Source organism: Mesoplodon densirostris, chromosome 1 (assembly GCF_025265405.1).
Source record: "Mesoplodon densirostris isolate mMesDen1 chromosome 1, mMesDen1 primary haplotype, whole genome shotgun sequence".
NCBI classification, from domain to species: Eukaryota; Metazoa; Chordata; class Mammalia; order Artiodactyla; family Ziphiidae; genus Mesoplodon; species Mesoplodon densirostris.
Window position 1 is genome coordinate 197,573,596 of NC_082661.1, and position 18,158 is coordinate 197,591,753.

The 18,158-nt window shown below is 41.1% G+C and overlaps 1 protein-coding gene across 1 annotated transcript; it reads right to left on the bottom strand.

The window, feature by feature from the left end:
* Window positions 1-9,783: 9,783 nt before the first annotated feature.
* On the bottom strand, window positions 9,784-17,297 carry LOC132486353 (placenta-specific gene 8 protein-like). Its single transcript, XM_060093398.1, has 3 exons — window positions 17,198-17,297; window positions 15,278-15,402; window positions 9,784-9,888 (listed from the first exon to the last, which is right to left on the bottom strand). The coding sequence occupies exons 1-3, from the start codon at window positions 17,295-17,297 to the stop codon at window positions 9,784-9,786; spliced, it is 330 nt and encodes a 109-aa protein (XP_059949381.1).
* Between the last annotated feature and the right edge of the window lie 861 nt (window positions 17,298-18,158).

Genomic DNA, 18,158 nt, shown 5'->3' on the forward strand with positions numbered 1-18,158 from the left:
AAGCATAATACACCCATAACGCTGTGTCTGTGATGGTAGAAGAGAATAAAAGGATGGAGCAGTATCGAGAACGGCATCCCCTCCACAGGATCTCATCTGTGGGGAGGGACAGGTGTGGAGGTAACCACACCATGGTGAAGAGTCCACAGCAGAAAAAGAGTCGCAGGTGGAATTTTGCATGCTTTTTTCTTTTTTACAAAAATTTATTTATTTATTTTTGGCTGTGTTGGGTCTTCATTGCTGCACATGGGCTTTCTCTAGAGCAGTGAGCAGGGGCTACTCCTCGTTGCGGTGTGTGGGCTTCTCATTTTGGTGGCTTCTCTTGTTGTGGAGCACGGGCTCTAGGCGCACAGGCTTCACTAGTTGTGGCTCGCGGGCTCTAGAGCGCAGGCTCAGTAGTTGTGGCACACGGGCTTAGTTGCTCCATGGCATGTGGGATCTTCCCAGACCAGGGCTCGAACCCGTGTCCCCTGCATTGGCAGGTGGACTCTCAACTACTGTGCCACCAGGCACAAGCTCTTGAGCCCTGAAAAGATCATGATTTCCCTGTCCTATCATTTCTAGTTCAAAATAAATGTTTACTTTTTGAAATGATGTATCATTTATATGTGCTGAATTTCAAATGCATTTTTAATTAGAACATTTTAATTTTAATTGACAAAAAATTTAATCTTAGATAAATGATTAGAAGCATCTTGTTCTTTCTCTTGTCTCTCGCTCTGTGTCCCTGTTTCGCGGGGTCCCTGGGCATGTGCTTGATCAGCTTCTTGGGTCCCCCAGCACTGGTGGGGTGATCAGCACAAGGCACATAGCTGGGCATCACAGAGCACTGAGAATCCAGAAGTGAACAAGACACAATCCCTGACTATAGGTCACTCTCTCAGGGGAGACAGACAGCAGGGCAATTTCAGTTCCATGTGGTAAGTGCAAATATGCTCTGTTATCACCCTGGAAGGGTCTTAACCTAGGTGGGATCTAAGTTAGTCTCAGCCATATAGTTCTAAATCACTAATGTCATTAATTATGTGTCAATGTTCAAGGATAAGTTTTTCAACATGTGCTGGGAGTATCTTATCACAAGTTCCTATTACCAATTACATGCAATATAGCAGATTGCGTTTTTCAAAGATGGCCCTCTTCATGCTTATCCCACACTCTTCTTACAGTGTGACCGTGTGACTGATATTCTCATGTGTAGGGGTGTGTGTTCCCTCTCTTTGAATCTGAGTGGAAGCCTGTGACTGCCGACCAATGGAGCAGCAATGGAAGTGATGCCGTGTGGCTTCTTAGCTCAGTCATACAAAGGATCTCCCCACCCTCCATGCTTGTCCTTGGAACCCACCACCATATTTTGATGAAGACCAAGCTATATGGAGAGGCCACGTGTGGGTGCTCTGGCCAACAGTCCCAGCAAGGCCCTCAGCCAATAAGGCAGCATCAACCACCAGACGTGTGAATGAATGGACTTCAGATGGTCCCAAATCCTAGCCTTTGAGACTTTGAACTGAGGATAGGTATGATGGAGCAAAGACAAGCTGTTCCCATTGATTCTGCCTGAATTCCTGACTCATAGAAAACACAAGGTACAATACATGATCATTGTTGTTTTAAACCACGAAGTATAGGGAAATTTGTTATGTATGAACAGGTAACTAATACAAGGCACAAAGCTATTTATGAGGATTTTTTTTCTTTTTGTAGAAAGATATGAGAGATTGGAATGATAGTGAATATATTCATCTCTATCATTTGCAAAAAAATTAAAGCACAGTACTTTTATTTGGATGTTGATGAATGAAATGACATTTAAAAATTATCATCTAGTAAGATGCTTTGAAAAGCCAAAAGCAGAGTAGTTGGTATAAACATAACTAACACTCATGTAATTCATACAAGGCTTGAGCGCTCAGAAATTGGGGTAAACCCGAGCTGTTAAAGCCTACAGGTAATATGAGCCTACAGGTAAACAGAGCAGAGTCCAGCTTCCACTAAACCCTGGCAGTGCAGGCAGCTTAGCCAAGGCAGGGATGACCAGGCTGGGCTCCCCTCGGAGCTCTTGAGAGAGGATGTCACGCCCCGGTGTCCATCCTCGTGTCCAGGGCCGGACTGTGCACAGAGCACACTCAGGGGACATTGGCTGAGCCGAGGCCATCACTGTGGGTGCTCCGAGAGCCGGGCACTTCCTCCAATTTCATAGTGTGGCTGGCCCTTGCCAGAGCTCCCCAAGCAAATGCTTCCACTCCAAGGAAATCACTCATGCGAGAGTCTCATAAGAAATTTCTGCTTCTTTGATTTTGTTTTTGTTTTGTTTTTAATTAGTAGAGATCCAGGAGTGAGTAGAGAGATCTAGAGAAAGTACAAAGGGAAACATTCCTTTACAGAAATTGTTGGTAAATGTTATTTATTCATTCTACAATACCTTTTGAATTTAAGCTCCTTGAAATAGTCTTTTTTTTTTTTAACTGCTTTGTCCCCAGAGCTTCACATAATGCTTGGCAAATGGCAAGAATTATAACAAAGGTAATTTATTTTTCTTGGGCACTTACTGTGTGTTAGGTACTCTTCTAAACACTTTGTATATATTATTCATTGTATCTATACATCAGCCCTGTGAGGTAGGTTTTAATATTATCCCCATTTAATAAGTTCATAAACTGAGGCACAGAGAGGCATATAGTAGGCACTCAGTAAATACTTACTGAATGAACTATTTGTGGAGTGCTTCCTATGTGCAAAGATATCTGCTAAGCTCTGAGGAGGGTAAAGAAATGAAGAAGACATGATCCTGTCTGGAAAAGGATCTGGGAAAAGGGTTTCCAGTCTTATATGCCAGCCTGTTTGTGAGATTCCTGATCACACTGCCGGGAAGAGTGGACAGAGCCTGCTTCCTTCCATCTCCCACCTCCCATCCTGCCATGAACTGACATTCTTGGCTGAAACTGTGAGAAAGCAATGCAAGTCAGCATGTCTTAAACAAAATGACCCAAGGATGAGATGACAGCCATTTCCTGTAGAATGCCAGAATGATAATTTATTTCTAAAGAAATTCAGATAACTAAGCAGTCAGTTTCCTGCAAGTGATTATTCAATAGAGTGAGCCCTTGGGACTTGACTGTTAGTGAGCCACAGCAATAAAGCTGAGTTCATTTGGGGGCTCAGAGGGACACGAGAGAAGTTTCCTTGCGTCTAGCCCTCTCCTTGCCCCCCCCCCACTCCCTCCTCTTGCCCCATTTGTTATTCTGGCCTTTATCACCCTCCAAATGTGGAAAGGCACGATCCAACAGTTTAATTTCCCCAAGATAGTTACCCTTTCATAGCCATCCACAGGAGAAATCATTTGCTGTCCTTCCCCACAGCCCTGCAAATGAGAGACCCTCGCCAAAAAATCTCCTATTCCATTTGAGTGGCCCAATTCAAGTGTCTGCATATTATTTGGTCTCTCACTTTTGAAACACTCTCCTATATTCCTTGGTTTAACTCTCCCTTCACACAAACTGCTCCTTCTGAGTTCTGCTAACCTTCCCTTTTTCTAACTAATGTCCAAATCTGAGAGTTCTTCAGCCCTGGCCCTCAACCCTCTTCTTCTCTCTCTGATCATCCTTGCTCGTCTCATGCATTGCCATGGATTCAAGCACCAGTTTAGTGCCATCTAATCTAAAATTTGTGTTTCTACCCTGGGTCTCTCCTTTGACTGAAACTCTTGACATCGCTGTCTTGACTCGTTCCCTTGGATGCCTTATACCCCTCAAACATAACAAGTCCCAAAAGAGCTTTCAATGTTCTCGAAACCTCTTTTCCCATCCCACTCCAGTCTTCCCCATTTTGCTTAGTGGCTCTCTCCTCCACCTGGCTGCTCAAGCTGGAAAACAAATTACCCTGAATTTCTTCCCTTTCTTCATATCCTTCAGTTAAATTCATTGGTGTTTAGCTTTTCTTGATTGTGCCTCTCAAAGTTTAGACCTACGTGCTTTTGAAAGCTAGAAACCTTAAAAAGTTTAGCTACCAGAAATCTTTTAGCTGCCAGAAATTTGTATCTTTGTTCTCAGTGAAAATTGCAAGTTCGTGGGGAAGATTCTTCTTTTGTTCTGGGAGAAATAATTTTGTTTTCAGTTTTAGGGGGAAAAAAGTAGTTCCTCAGTTTGAACGAATCATCAGATGTTTTAAAAGTATATCTTCAGGGACTTCCCTGGTGGTCCAGTGGTTAAGACTCCACACTCCCAATACAGGGGGTCTGGGTTCAATCCCTGGTCAGGGAACTAGATCCCGCATGCCACAGCTAAGACCCAGTGCAGCCAAAAAAAAAAAAAAAAAAAAAAAAAAAAAAAAAAGTATATCTTCATCAATCAGGTCTAGAGGGATGAGAAGCAGATAACTTCAGCAACTCATCAATCTGCTGCAATCCTCCAAGAGGAGCTTTATTGAGAACAGATGGACTACAGCTCTGACCCCCACAAGACAAAACACAGAGTGCCTCACGGCATCTGTGGCAGATTCTATTTTCCAAAGATGGCTGCAACAATAGCCCTTGTCTCTTATATTCTTCAAGCACCTTGCTACATTCCACTGAGTCAGTGTCTGTGTCCCCTCCCTCTTGAAACTGGGTGGACCTTTGCCACTGCCTCAACCAAGACAGTTCGGAAGAAACGAAGCTATATGACTTCTGAAGCTAGATCATAAAAATGTTACTCACTTCCATATCGTTCTCTTGAGATGCTTGCCCTGGACTCCCAGCAACCATACTGTGAGGCAGTCCAAGCAGCCTGTGGTGTGGCTAATGTAGAGAGGAGCCCAGGCCCTTAGGCTCAAGCCATGGCTGAACCCATGGCCAAGAGGCACCTCCAACTGTCTTCCAGCCCGGGGTGAGCTCTCCCAGTTCACACTGCATGAGCAGAGACAGAGTATCCTGCCCAAATTATAGACTCTTGAGTAGAAAAAATGGCTGTTGTTGTTTAAGCTGCTAAGCAGCAGCAGCAGCTAACTCTGATATAGCATCCATGGCAGGAAGAATGTATGGATAATTATTACATACCCTGGAAAAGTGAGATGAATTCTTTTGTGCTGTCTTTTGCTTTGTCAGTTTGTAAATCTCCTACATGTCTCCTCCCCCAGCCCCAACCTCAACCTCCTCTGAGGTTGCTTCTTGGCTCTAGCAATTTACTTCTAGCATGCAGTAGCATTTAACAAGGTTTTGATTTAATTAAGGGAAGTGGTCTGGTATGAGGGAGCCTTAGGCATTTGGAAGGTACAGGATAAAGCATAATATCAAGAGTGGGAGAATGAGGCTAATGAGAACAGTTCTCATCCTTATCAAAAAAATTTTTAAACCTTTTTATTTATCATAACTTTTAAGTAACTTTAAAGTAAGCTACATGGAAAACACATTATTTTGCTTAAGAGCAGAATTCCACGCCCATCCTTCATCTCTGGGGCTATGGTCCTAGGACTAGAAGGCTGAGATGGAACTAAATTGTTCTGCATAAGAAAGGTATGTGGGCTGCACCCCCCTGTTCATTGTAGCATTATTTACAATTGCCAAGACATGGAAACAACCTAAGTGTCCACTGACAGATGAATGGGTAAAGAAAATGTGATATATATTGGAATATTGTTGGAACATTGTTCAGTCATAAAAAGAAGGAAGTCCTGCCATTTGCAACAACATGGATGGAACTTGAAGGCATTATGCTTTAGTGAAACAAGTCAGACAGAAAGACAAATACCATGTGATCTCACTTATATGTGGAATCTAAAAAAACAAGACAAAACAAAACCAAAAACACCCAAACTCATAGATACAGAGAACAGATTGGTGGTTGCCAGCAGTAGGAGGTGGGCAAAAATGAAGGTGGTCATAAGGTACAAGCTTCTAGTGAATAAGTCATGGGGATATAATGTACAGCATGGTGACTATAGTTAATAGCACTGTAGTGCATATTTTTTGATATTTATTAATATGGGAAGTCATTCATAATTTGTGGCTAAGCCATAAAACAAAGCAAGCAATTTAGAAAATAGTATGCAGAACATCATCACATATTTTCATAAGGAAAATGACTAGAAAAAATACCTCCAAATAGTTTCATTTTGCACAAATGTCTTACCTGATTACTATTCTTGCCACCTTTTATACCTTTGAAACTAATCTACTGACCTCTTGACCACAATATTTTCCATGTGCTGGGGGAATAAAAGGGAATTTAGAACAAATATGATCTCTCTGCTTTCATGATGCTCATCAATTACCTTCGATGCAGGTGTTAAACAAAACAAAAAAAAATGAAGACTGCTAGGAAGGCAAAAGACAGGATACTCTATAAATTTATAATAGCAATCCTTGGAATCCTAAACCCTAGGGTTAATTTTTATAAGACAATAAATAAATAAAAAACTTCTGTGTACTGTCATGAACAATGAAATAGGACCTGCTTTCTAGACTCAGCACTGCCATTCTGTATACATTGGTGACCTTGTAATGCCATTTAAGTTTTCTGTCTTGCATATTTGAAAGTTGCCGAGAGAGTAAATCTTAAAAGTTCTCATCACAAGAAGAAAAAATCTTGTAACTCTGCAGTGATGGATGTGAACTAGAATTATTGTGGTGGTCATTTTGCAATATATACATATATCAAATCATTATGTTGTACACTTAAAACGAGTGCAATATTATACGTCAATTATATCTCAATTTAAAAAATGAAATAAAATGCCAAGTTAACCTAGAAAAAAAGGAAAAATAAAGGTATGTGGAGTCCCTATGGCTGGCTTGCTGCAGGGGATGACTTTGGGGAGGACAGCGATGGGTGATGGGAATGTTAATTAGGTGGTTTGCTACATGGCTTATAACAGAAATCCTCCCTTTGTGTATAAAATCTACAGTAAACTGCATTGCTAGGCAATTAACTCCTGGAGTAGATTTACTTTATGAGGCTGTGAAGACATGCCAGAAGACATTCAGGCTCCTTGAGGGAGGAAACCACACTTTCCTGGGGTGAAGGGCTGTGCAGGGTAACACCGGGTCTCCCAGTGCAGGGAAAATGCAAAATAACAGAAGACTTTTACTTGACAACATTTTAAAAACTTCTTATCCTGGACATTTTCAAACTTACGTAAAGGTAGAAAAGTAGAATGAAGAATCTCTATGAATCCATCATTCAACTTTGACATTTTGACAAGCTTGGCTCATTTTTAAAAGAAGCATATTGTAATTTTCCATGAAGAAGTATTTAAAGACACAAGAATCGTTGAGGAAATTAATTTTTTAATGGCATTCATCTTAGAGAACAGCAGTGGAAATATATTTCTTTCAAAATAAACCAAAAATTAAAAATGTTTTGAAGCCATTTGAAACCATATGATTAGCTGAATTAGTTTCTTAAGACTTGAGGTGAGATAGCACTGAATAGATGCAGTATTTCATTCCAGCATTTTCTTTCACTGCTATGTGAATTTGACCTGTAGAAATCAGAAAAAGAAAAGGAAAGAAAGACTAAATCAATGAATGAATTAGGACTTATCAATTCCATCTTTACCTTATCTTGTTCCAAGTATCAAAACTTTCATTCCACTGCTACCCTACTGCCAAATTGCTGCATATTTAAAATCTATATCAAATAATGGCCCTTGTTTCAGTACAACCTATTTGAAAGAGTCACAAGCACTACTTAAGATTCAGATGAGTCATCTAGGTTAGAGCCTCATTATGCTTCTTTGCTTGAAAGTTGCATTTATTATTCATCCACATTAGTTATTAAGTGCCTACTATGCATCAGGCATCATTGCTAGGTGGTTGGGTAAACCAACATAATGCTCTGTAGATTGCCAGAGCTAACCTCTCTTATCAAATGGCAAAGACTCATCAAACATGCTAAGGTAAGAGATTCCTAAAGGCAGAGACCCCAAAACAATTTTTTTCATTAACTGGATGACTAGACCAGTAAACTGCCACATTCTAAGTAGGGGACTAGGGCTACTTTGGCAAAATTCTGAGCCACATTGGTAACAAAGAGCTTTAAAGAAACATCAATGCTAGGGAAGAGAAACAACAGCCAATTCTCAGGAGGTAGGGTACAAGGAGGAAAAAGAGTAAGAAAACTCACCATCTTGACTCTGCTTGTAAATGAGTAAAGCACATCATTCACTGAAGAAAGCAATCAGACTACAAATACTAGGATACTAAAATGGTATTAGGGGCTTCCCTGGTGGCGCAGTGGTTCAGAGTCCGCCTGCCAATTCAGGGGACACGGGTTCAATCCCTGGTCCGGGACGATCCCACATGCCATGGAGCAACTAAGCCTGTGCACCACAACTACTGAGCCTGTGCTCTGGAGCCCGTGAGCCACAACTACTGAGTCTGTGTGCCGCAACTACTGAAGCCCTCATGCCTAGAGCCTGTGCTCCGCAACAAGAGAAGCCACCACAACGAGAAGCCTGTGCACCGCAACGAAGAGTAGCCCCTGCTCGCCGCAACTAGAGAAAAGCCCGCGTGCAGCAGCGAAGACCCAATACGGCCAAAAATAAATAAATAAAATAAATAAATTTATAAAAAATAATAACAACAAAATAAAATGGTACTAAAATGCAACATGAAATGAACTAAGATGTTCATCAAGAGGACATCATTTGGTGCTGCGTGTGGGCAAAATAAGTAAGAGGGAGACAGACTGTGCCAGTGCCAACCAGTCATACTCATGAAGGCACCAACCTGACCAAACACTTTTGAAGACTTTTTGGGAGATAAGACTTTGTAGACAATAGCCATTTCCAGGTGAAATAAAACTTTGATAACAAGTTCAATGGGATTGGCAGTAAGTGATGGAAAGGCAGGACTGAGTAAGCCATTGCCCTCTGGCCTGAGAAAAATAGGAAGAACTGAGAGGATTAAAAATGTGACCAGGGTCTTCCCTGGTGGCGCAGTGGTTGAGAGTCCACCTGCCGATGCAGAGGACACGGGTTCGTGCCCCGGTCCGGGAAGATCCCACATGCCACGGAGCGGCTGGGCCCGTGTGCCATGGCCGCTGAGCCTGTGCGTCCGGAGCCTGTGCTCCGCAACGGGAGAGACCACAGCAGTGAGAGGCCCGTGGACTGCAAAAAAAAAAAAAAAAAAGTGGAAAAATGTGACCAGGAGAGCTTAGGAAACTAGGAAAATGAGTAGCTGCCCAACTTTGACCATACTGCCACCAAAAAGTCAGTACTCTTCTTCCTAAATGGGAACTTTGGGCATTTTGGATAACTGGGTGAATTGTCCACACTTAATTTATAGAGACTAAGATAGCTTTCTACCACTTTGGAGAATGAATTATTATTTCAATATTGTGGAGCTGACAAGAACATATAAGTAGATATATTACACAGTCACACTTAGTGTAACATCTCAATGGGTTACTGTTGGAAGCAGTGAACCTGTGATCTAGGCTTAGGGAAATGAATGTTCTGTCGTACACGTGTCTCTACTACCTTAAATCATGAGGCAGTTAAGACAGGTATCGATGAGATCTGGTATGTTTTTTTGGTACATCACACGGCCACTCCACCTGTGGCAGACATCCTAACAAATCACAGAATTCTTTCCCATCCAATCAGGGTTAGCCCTCTCTACCCAGGCTCTGGGAAGCTGACTCCCAACTGATTGGTGTCGGCTGGCCATTGAAAGTCATTTACCCCCCATTTGGTAATGGATAGCTCATGTATCTGTGAGACAGAGTACCAAAGAAATCAAAGATGTCTTTGAGAGTTTGTTTTGATACTCACAAATCAAAGAATTCCCACCGACTTACCAAGCACCTTTTACAAAGCATTCATTGCTTTTCTTTTTTCAATATCTCGCTTGAGTTGACAAAGGATGCAATGAGGGAAACATGCCAGCCATAGGAAATCATTACAAATAGAGCCCTGTTAAAAAACAAACAAACGGATCAACAAGTAGCCTATAAATAGTCATAAAATTCCTTGCATTTATTTGACTTTTCATACCTCTTTAACACATACATTTTATGTCACTTGTTTATCATGAGAATTCTGTGACGTTATCCTTGTTTTTCTGATGACCAAGTGAAGTTAACTGACTTGCTAAGATCACATAAATTGGTGGCAGTGGGGCTTCCCTGGTGGTGCAGTGGTTGAGAGTCCGCCTGCTGATTCAGGGGACACGGGTTCGTGCCCCGGTCCAGGAAGATCCCACATGCCGCGGAGCAGCTAGGCCCGTGAGCCATGGCCCGTGAGCCATGGCCTCTGAGTCAGCGTGTCCGGAGCCTGTGCTCCACAATGGGAGAGGCCACAACAGTGAGAGGCCTGCATACCGCAAAAAAAAAAAAAAAAAAAAAAAAAAAAAAAAATTGATGGCAGTGATTGGTCTTTCTCTTCTCAAGCCAATGCCTTTTTCATAATACCATACCATTTCAAATGATCTGCAGGTTACAATGATAGCCCCAGTTTTCTATCATCTGTTGTCTCTTTTTTTTCCTTTTTAAGAAAACTTTTGGTTTATTTATTATTTTTATTAACGTGGAATGGTTCCCTTTAAAGCCAGTTGTGTAATGCATCAATTTTTCCAATTGGTTGTGAGTATAGTGCCAGATGAGGCCTCACCTTGTATCCCTCTAGCCATTTCTATTGATATCCCTCATGCTATTCTGCAAGGGAGGAAGTCCATAGTGAGGGAGGTATATATAAATTATGGGGAATAGAAGAAAGAAGAGAATGAATAGTGTCTGGAAAAGCCACTATTCATTCGTAGAATGGGCTGCTTTGCAAAGTTTTTTTAATAAATTTATTTATTTATTATATTTATTTTTGGATGCATTGGGTCTTCATTGCTGTGCACAGGCTTTCTCTAGTTGAGATGAGCAGGGGCTACTCTTCATTGTGGTGCGTGGGCTTCTCATTGCAGTGGCTTCTCTTGTTGTGGAGCATGGGCTCTAGGTGTACAGACTCAGTAGTTGCGGCTCATGGGCTCTAGAGCGCAGGCTCAGTAGTTGTGGCACACGGGCTTAGTTGCTCCGTGACATGTGGGATCTTCCCGGACCAGGGCTCAAACCCATATCCCTTGCATTGGCAGGCAGATTCTTAACCACTGCGCCACCAGGGAAGCCTTTTGCAAAGTTTTGAGGGCCCTCTCCATGGTAGGTCTAGTTGGGTCTTAATGCCCTTGGGTAGAGATGCCCTTGAAGGGACTCCTGCCCTGTGTAGTCGGCACCGAGTGATCTGAGGGTTCTAGTCTGACAACCAGATTCTATGACTGTGTGTCTTGACTGATTGAAATAATTTTGAACTCCATTTTTGGATAGCACTTATTCTTTAAAATGTTGAATTTAATACAACTCCCAGTTTACAGTGTGAGCAGAGACAGAGAGAAAGAGAGAGGGAGAGAGATCTATAGTAGATTTAGTTTATAAGGTTTGGGAGCTCCTAAATGGTGAGATTATAAGTGATTAATTTTTCATAAAAATTTTTTTTCTTTGCTACAGTGATTTTGATTTTCTTCTAACAGAGAAAGCATGTGGGACAAAGAGTGGACAACTAGATAACAATGTTAGGAATCTTCTAATGTTGTGACCTTCATCAGATGGAGGAATGGATATTCAGCTTGAAGACAATTCAGTCTCTTGGTCTTCTCTTTTTCCCTGATAAAGCATTCAAATCCTCTAACCCTTCCTCAAAATACTTGTTTTTTTCATTCTTTAGTTCATTGTTTATTTTTATTCTTTTTATCTTTTAAACCTTCATTAAACCAACACTTACTGAGTACATATTATATGCTACAAGGAAGAAAATATTCAAGAGGGATGTAACCACTTTTCTGTTCCAGCATGTCTGTGCCGGTCTTTTACCTCAGGAAGTTTTTACAGGGAAAAAGTCTCACTATTATTTGCTGAGAGACCTAGGGAAACCTTTAGAAAACACACCCTAATTCTAAGTCTGTTTCATAATACAGATACAGAGAATATAGAAAAGAAAAAACATTCCTTTTTCAAATGAGAGGAAATGAACTACAGGTTTATACCATGCTGAAGTTAATAAGGGACATAAACGCCTTGACCAGAGCAGCTTCTTGGGAAGTGGGTGCCTGAAGCAAAGATTTTGCACTCATCACTCTGGGAAAGGGTGCTTCACTTTTTTGGAAGCTGTTAAAAAAAGAAATCTTGTTATGAGCACTATTTAGAGAATCATTGAGCAAATAAAGGAATGAATTGTGGTACATGGCTGAATACACTTCGATTTGGGAAGACAAGATGGTCAAGTGGGAAAAACCAGACCTGACTCCAAGTCAGAATAAACTTGAGCCCGAGTTTCAGCATTTACATGTTCTGTGACCTTAAGCCTTTCTCATTCCTGGTTTTCATGTCCATAAAATGGAGGTAACAATCCCTGCACCATAAAGAGTTTGTAAGTAGTAAATGAGCACATATATGTTAAGGTAGTATCCCAGCACCTAGGCGTTCAATCAGTGGTTGTTTTTCTTCTTTCTCTTCTGCTGCAGAGGTTGTGGCCCTAGCCAAAGGGATGCTGTCTTGACTGTGTCCATGAAGGGAGGGGTAGGTCAGAGAGGCTGTATTGGAGCAGCCCTATAAAAGTTTGCATAGATGCAAAGGGGAAACAAAGCAAAGAACCTGAATTATATAAATCAGTCCTAGGATTTACTAGCCATTTTTGAAGTCTGTTCTAAGGAAGAAGAAAAGAGATACATTGTCTATAAATACACTTATTTAATGTATACCAAGTAAACTTATTATAGCATAGAATCCCAGACCCTAGAAGTGACCTTAGAAATCATCTTGCACAACTTTCTCACAACAGATGAGAAAATTGATGCTGACAAATGACTTCTCAGAGAGTCCAAAAGTTAGCTATTTGCTGACTGAGCTGTTCCCAGAACCTTTATCTCCAGAATCCAGCTAAGCACCCCTTCCTCTACGCCATTATGGTCGGGCCACTTTGAGAATCTCACCCTCACACCCATGTACACGACTACATACACCCAACACTTAGTGTACAGTTTTGGGAAGTTTATGGGACAGCCACAAAGTTAAGAACCCCTGTGTTAAGTTATGCTGGCATAAATGAGAGCTGCAGGGAGTGCTGAGAGACAGGCAGCTGAGCAAGCCCACAGGAGGAATGCAGCCTGCCCGGAGAAGACAGCTGAGCTAAGAACAAAGATAATAACAGTTACCTGCCAGGCCCTGTGCTAAGTCCTTCCCATGCATGGTCTCATGTGACTCTTACTATGCCACCTTGGGGGAGGTATTATTCTTACCATTTTATCAGTGAGGGAGCCAAAGCTTAGTAAGATGAGTAACTTGTTCTCAGTCACAATGAGCAGGGCAGAGGCTACGTTTTCAGGAACACAAATCTGTCCTGTCACTTCTTTGTTTAAAAGCATTTTAATGGCTTTCCAGCTCACTTAGAACAAAAGCTAAAGTTCTTATGATGGTCTGCAAGGCCCTAGAAGGTCTAACTCTTGCTAATGCTCTGATGTCATCTTCTTGTATTATCTCTCCATGCTCCTGCCTCCCCACCCCCCCAAACTATTTCTGCCTCTCTGGCTGCTTGCTGTGTCTGGAACATTCCAGGTAAGCTCTACTTCAGGAGCTTGGCTCTAGCTATTTCCTCTGCCTGGACTTTCCCCAGATGAGTCATCCTCTCATCCTTTTAGGTCTTTACTTTCTTACTGAGGTCTTTCCTGATAACTCTATTCAAAATTAGAACCTTTCAACACTCTATTCCTCTTCCTTGCTTTATTTTTATCTGTTGCACTTATCGCCATCCTATAGATTATACTCTTACTTAGTTATATTGCAGCTATCTTCTTCCATTAGTGTCTGAGCTCTACCATTGATAACCATCATAGTAGTAATTGATGCGGGCAAGAATCTTCAGTGGGTGAGGGTTTGATGAGGAATAGGGTATTTACATCTCTCTACAAAGTCCTTATCCATTATGAAGGGGAAAATAGCAACTTTGTGATGGAGAATCTTGACAGATGCTATCTTAACCAAGGAATCAAAGTTAACATCATGCATAATGAGATAAATTGATGTCACGTGCTTCCTGATGTGATGCAAAGCAAACATAGCATCACTTCTGTGGAGTTTCTGCCAAAAGTGTGTAACCTAAGTCTAATCATAAGGAAACATTTGACAAGCCAAACTGAGGGATAGTCTACAAAATAACTGATCTGTATTCATTAAAAAAAAAAAAAGACAAAGACTGAGAAACTCTTCCATATTGTAGAAGACTAAAGAGGCATGACAACTGAATACAGTGTTTGCTTCCAGATTGATTTTCTTTTCACCTACAGAAAATTATTGGGATAATTGGTAAAGCTTAAATAATATCCATAGATTACCTAATAGTATTGTATCAATGTTAAATTCCTGGGTTTGATAATTGCACTGTGGTAATGTAAGAGGATGTCCTTGTTTTTCAGAAATACACACTGAAATAGAGATAACAGGGTATCACGTTTATAACTTGCTCTCAAATGATTCAGAAAAAAAATAGAAGAGATGCATAGATAGAGGAAAGAGAAAAAATAAAGCAAATGTGACAAATTTTTAATATTTGGGGAATCTGGGTGAAGCATATTCAGGAAGTCTTTGTACCATCTTTGCAACTTTAAGTCTGAAATTATGTTAAATAAAAATCTCAAAAAAAAAAGAAGGTAAGCTCCATGAAGACAGCGATTTTGATTTCCTTTATTCACTGATGTGTCTTTAACACCTGTAATAGTACTTTGCCTGTTCTATGTACTCAATAAATCCCTGTTGAATGAGTGAACTTCAGCTTATTACCTAACAACGTTCTAGGTGCTCAATAATCCTTTTTGAATGAATGAACATCAGTATATGAGTTACCAGTGAGGTAATTGTCTCACCAATGTGCCAGCTCTGAGGGGAGCTATCATACACCCTTTTTTTACCCAAGGCTTTCTAAGCAACTGTCACCCACCCTGCAGGGTCCTCTGTCTGACTCTGAGTAAAGCCAGGAGAGATTAAGGATTCTGTGCTGACCTCCATCCCTCACCTGCTCACCGCCAGCATCTTTTTCAGCAACTTTTTTTTAATTGGATCAATAAAAGATTTTATTATCAATATATTCCAAAGGATAGGTAGCCACATGGTCTCTGTAAATCACTTTAAAAATTTAGGATGGTAGTGGAGAAAAGACTAGGGTCAAGTCATGATGGTGAGGAGGGCCATCATGGAGATCCAGTCAGACTGAAGGAAGGCCCTCGGGCTGTCCTGTCTGGGTTATTGTTTCACAGTGGACATGAGTGACTCACCGGGATGCCGTATCGGGTCCGATACATGGTCCTCATGGCGACACTTGCTCCACACAGGCAGCATTCGTTCATGTCAGAGGCAATCTGACACGAAAGGCACAGGGGAAAGAAAGTCCCACAGAGACCTGAGGGCAGGGTGAAATCACACAGAGGAAGCAGTCAGGGTCATCGTGAGTTTGACTTAATCACACCGCTTTCAAAAAGATGCTCACTCAGGAAATGGCCTTAATGGACATTCAGAGAAAACATTGGGGTCCCCTGGCTCTTTATGTCTTGCTTCTGGACCCTACACTCCTGGAGGTGGGGAAAATTGACTTGTCATATACCAGGTCAGATTTAATTGCAAAATATCCTGCCTTGCCGATCTGAGCACGTCCAAATTATTTCTTCCCTACCCTTGTTTACATTTGGATCATCCTTGAATAGGAAGTTTGTGGCGTCAGGGGGTCTGAGAAACCCTCTGAAAACTGTGGGAGGGTGTTTAGGGTCGGAAAACATTGAGTGAAGAAATAATTGGAAAAATGAGTAAAGCAGTAGGAAACAGGTTCTAGATGGTTGTTCTGGCAAAGAGTAGAGGCCTATTACTGTTATGAGGATTGAAGCAAGTAAAAGTTAAGGGGTATTGGCATCAAAAGCTTAAAAAGCATACTGAAATTTCACTTTAAAGAGTCTGTATAAGACAAAAAAGGGCCTAAGGAAATAGTAACAAACAGGAAACTGTTCACAAACATGCTGAGTACAAGTCTATTTTGAAAAGTTCTAGGGTAGAGGTTTTTTTTTTTTTTTTTTTTTTTGCAGTATGCGGGCCTCTCATTGTTGTGGCCTCTCCTGTTGCAGAGCACAGGCTCCGGACGCGCAGGCTCAGCGGCCATGGCCCACGGGCCCAGCCGCTCCACGGCATGTGGGATCTTCCCAGACCGGGGCACGAACCCGTGTCCCCTGCATCTGCAGGCGGACTCTCAACCACTGTGCCACCAGGGAAGCCCTAGGGTAGAGTTTTGATATGACTGTATCCTACATGAGATAAGAAAGCTCTTGGTTTTGGATTGATGGCTTTAAGCAAAAGGCTATCTCCACTGAACTTGGAACTTCCATCATATACAAAACAAAGAGGCTGTTTTTCAAGACAGTGGAAAGACCAGTCACAAAGAGAATGTCTGCAACTCTTTCGGCAATAGACTCTGAAACAAGGAAATTGTCTTACACAAAAGTGTGTTGGGTAGTGTGAAGGAATTAAATGTCAGGAAAGCTAAAAACCTGAAAGCTTCCTGAAATGGAACAGCCACAAGAGTCACAAGAATACTGAAAACCAGAAACACAGACTCACCACTGTAGGGAAAGGAAGAGGTAAAGAGAAGACTGGAGAAACACATCAAGGACACAGGGATACTAAAGAGTTGAAAAATATAAAAAGAGGTGATTGATCTGGACAAGAATCACGAACTCAAGGACAGGCAAGTAAAAATGAATGAGTAAAATAGTTGGAAAAACCCCACAAACTAGCCAATAGTGGATGGTGGACATAAATATGGCAAACTGTAGAGTGATGGTCCCTTTGAATGGGTTTAGCTAATACTTGGTAGCAACTGACTTCTGCCAACTGAGAATGAGGAATCCTCTTTTCAGATTTTCCAAATTTTTAAGAGAAGCTGGAAATCTAGATTGGAAAGTTAGATTTTTATGTGGGCTCTGATTTTTATATGGTTCCTACTATTTTAAAATTAATACAGCAAGAGGGGTCATTATATACAGGACAAACAAAACACATCCTGTGGCAAAATCTTCCCAGTGGTCCAACCTTGTGACCTCTGAGTTCTAGAATAAAACATGGATCCCTTGAGAGGATAAGCAAACCATTTTTTTTATGTCAGCAACTGCACAACTGTAGCCCAGGAGAAAGCAACAACCATGTGCACTTACAAATCCCCATGTCATCACAGCAGTCAAAAACGCCGGTTTGCCAGTCACTAACCGTCGCACCTCCTGCGCCATATTTTGGCTGCAAAACAACTGGATTCATTTTTAAGACTAAGTTCAAAAAGGTACTGCCTGTGAAAACAAAACCAAAACAGTATTCAACACCTAGCTGTATTGGATATAACGTAGATACCGATTCAGAAGACATTTCATTGCACCCCTCCTGCTTAGGGTCAGTCACATTCAGCTAACTTAGCATAACATTTCCAGACTATTGCCAATATTTGAGAATTAAAAACATAAAGGAAAGAAAAACAACATAAATGAGAGAGGATGAGGATTCCATTCTCAGGTTGTCTGGTTGTGTGTTTTGTTTTGATTTTTTCCTTTTTCTTCTTTCACCAATCTCTCTTTTCATCAGCAATTTTCAAGACAACCATCCTGAACAATGTCTATTTTGCATTTGAAGTGTTTCTATTTAATAGTAATTATAATCAATTTTTACAAAGTTATTCCACAGACATTATCTTAGTTGCTCTGTAAGAGAACTCTGTGAGGTAAAGTTCTTTACTTCTGCATAGAATTATTATTAAAACAGATGCTTCTAGCTAATGTCAGCATTAACTGCTTAATTATTAGTGGTGTCCTGATAGCTAAAGTTTACTTGGAAAAAGATTAATTTCCCTTTGTGAAGGTATCTCTGAAAAAAAGAGGCTTCAAGTCCCAAAGAAACACCCAGTGGTTGCAAAACCAGTAGGAAATAAGTGTCTCTCAAACAAAGTGGTGCCTATGCTTCTCATATTTCATCCAGCAATCAAGCTCAGTCTTGTGAGCTGCTACCCCTTCAGAACTCTCAAGAGAGAAAATGTCTTCACTAAAATGATTTCACTAGTGACTTCACTAAAATGATTCACTAAAATGATTTCACTAATGACTAATGTTAAAAATTTCTCCTTTCTTATTT

Excerpts from the sequence above, each read along its gene's own strand:
- LOC132486353 (XM_060093398.1), bottom strand. The coding sequence starts at position 17,297 with ATGAATCCAGTTGTTTTGCAGCCAAAATATGGCGCAGGAGGTGCGACG. Across the intron at positions 15,403-17,197 it reads CTGTGATGACATGGGGATTT|GTCTCTGTGGGACTTTCTTT; the intron begins GTAAGTGCACAT and ends CCCTGCCCTCAG. Across the intron at positions 9,889-15,277 it reads GGACCCGATACGGCATCCCG|GGCTCTATTTGTAATGATTT; the intron begins GTGAGTCACTCA and ends GTTTTTTAACAG.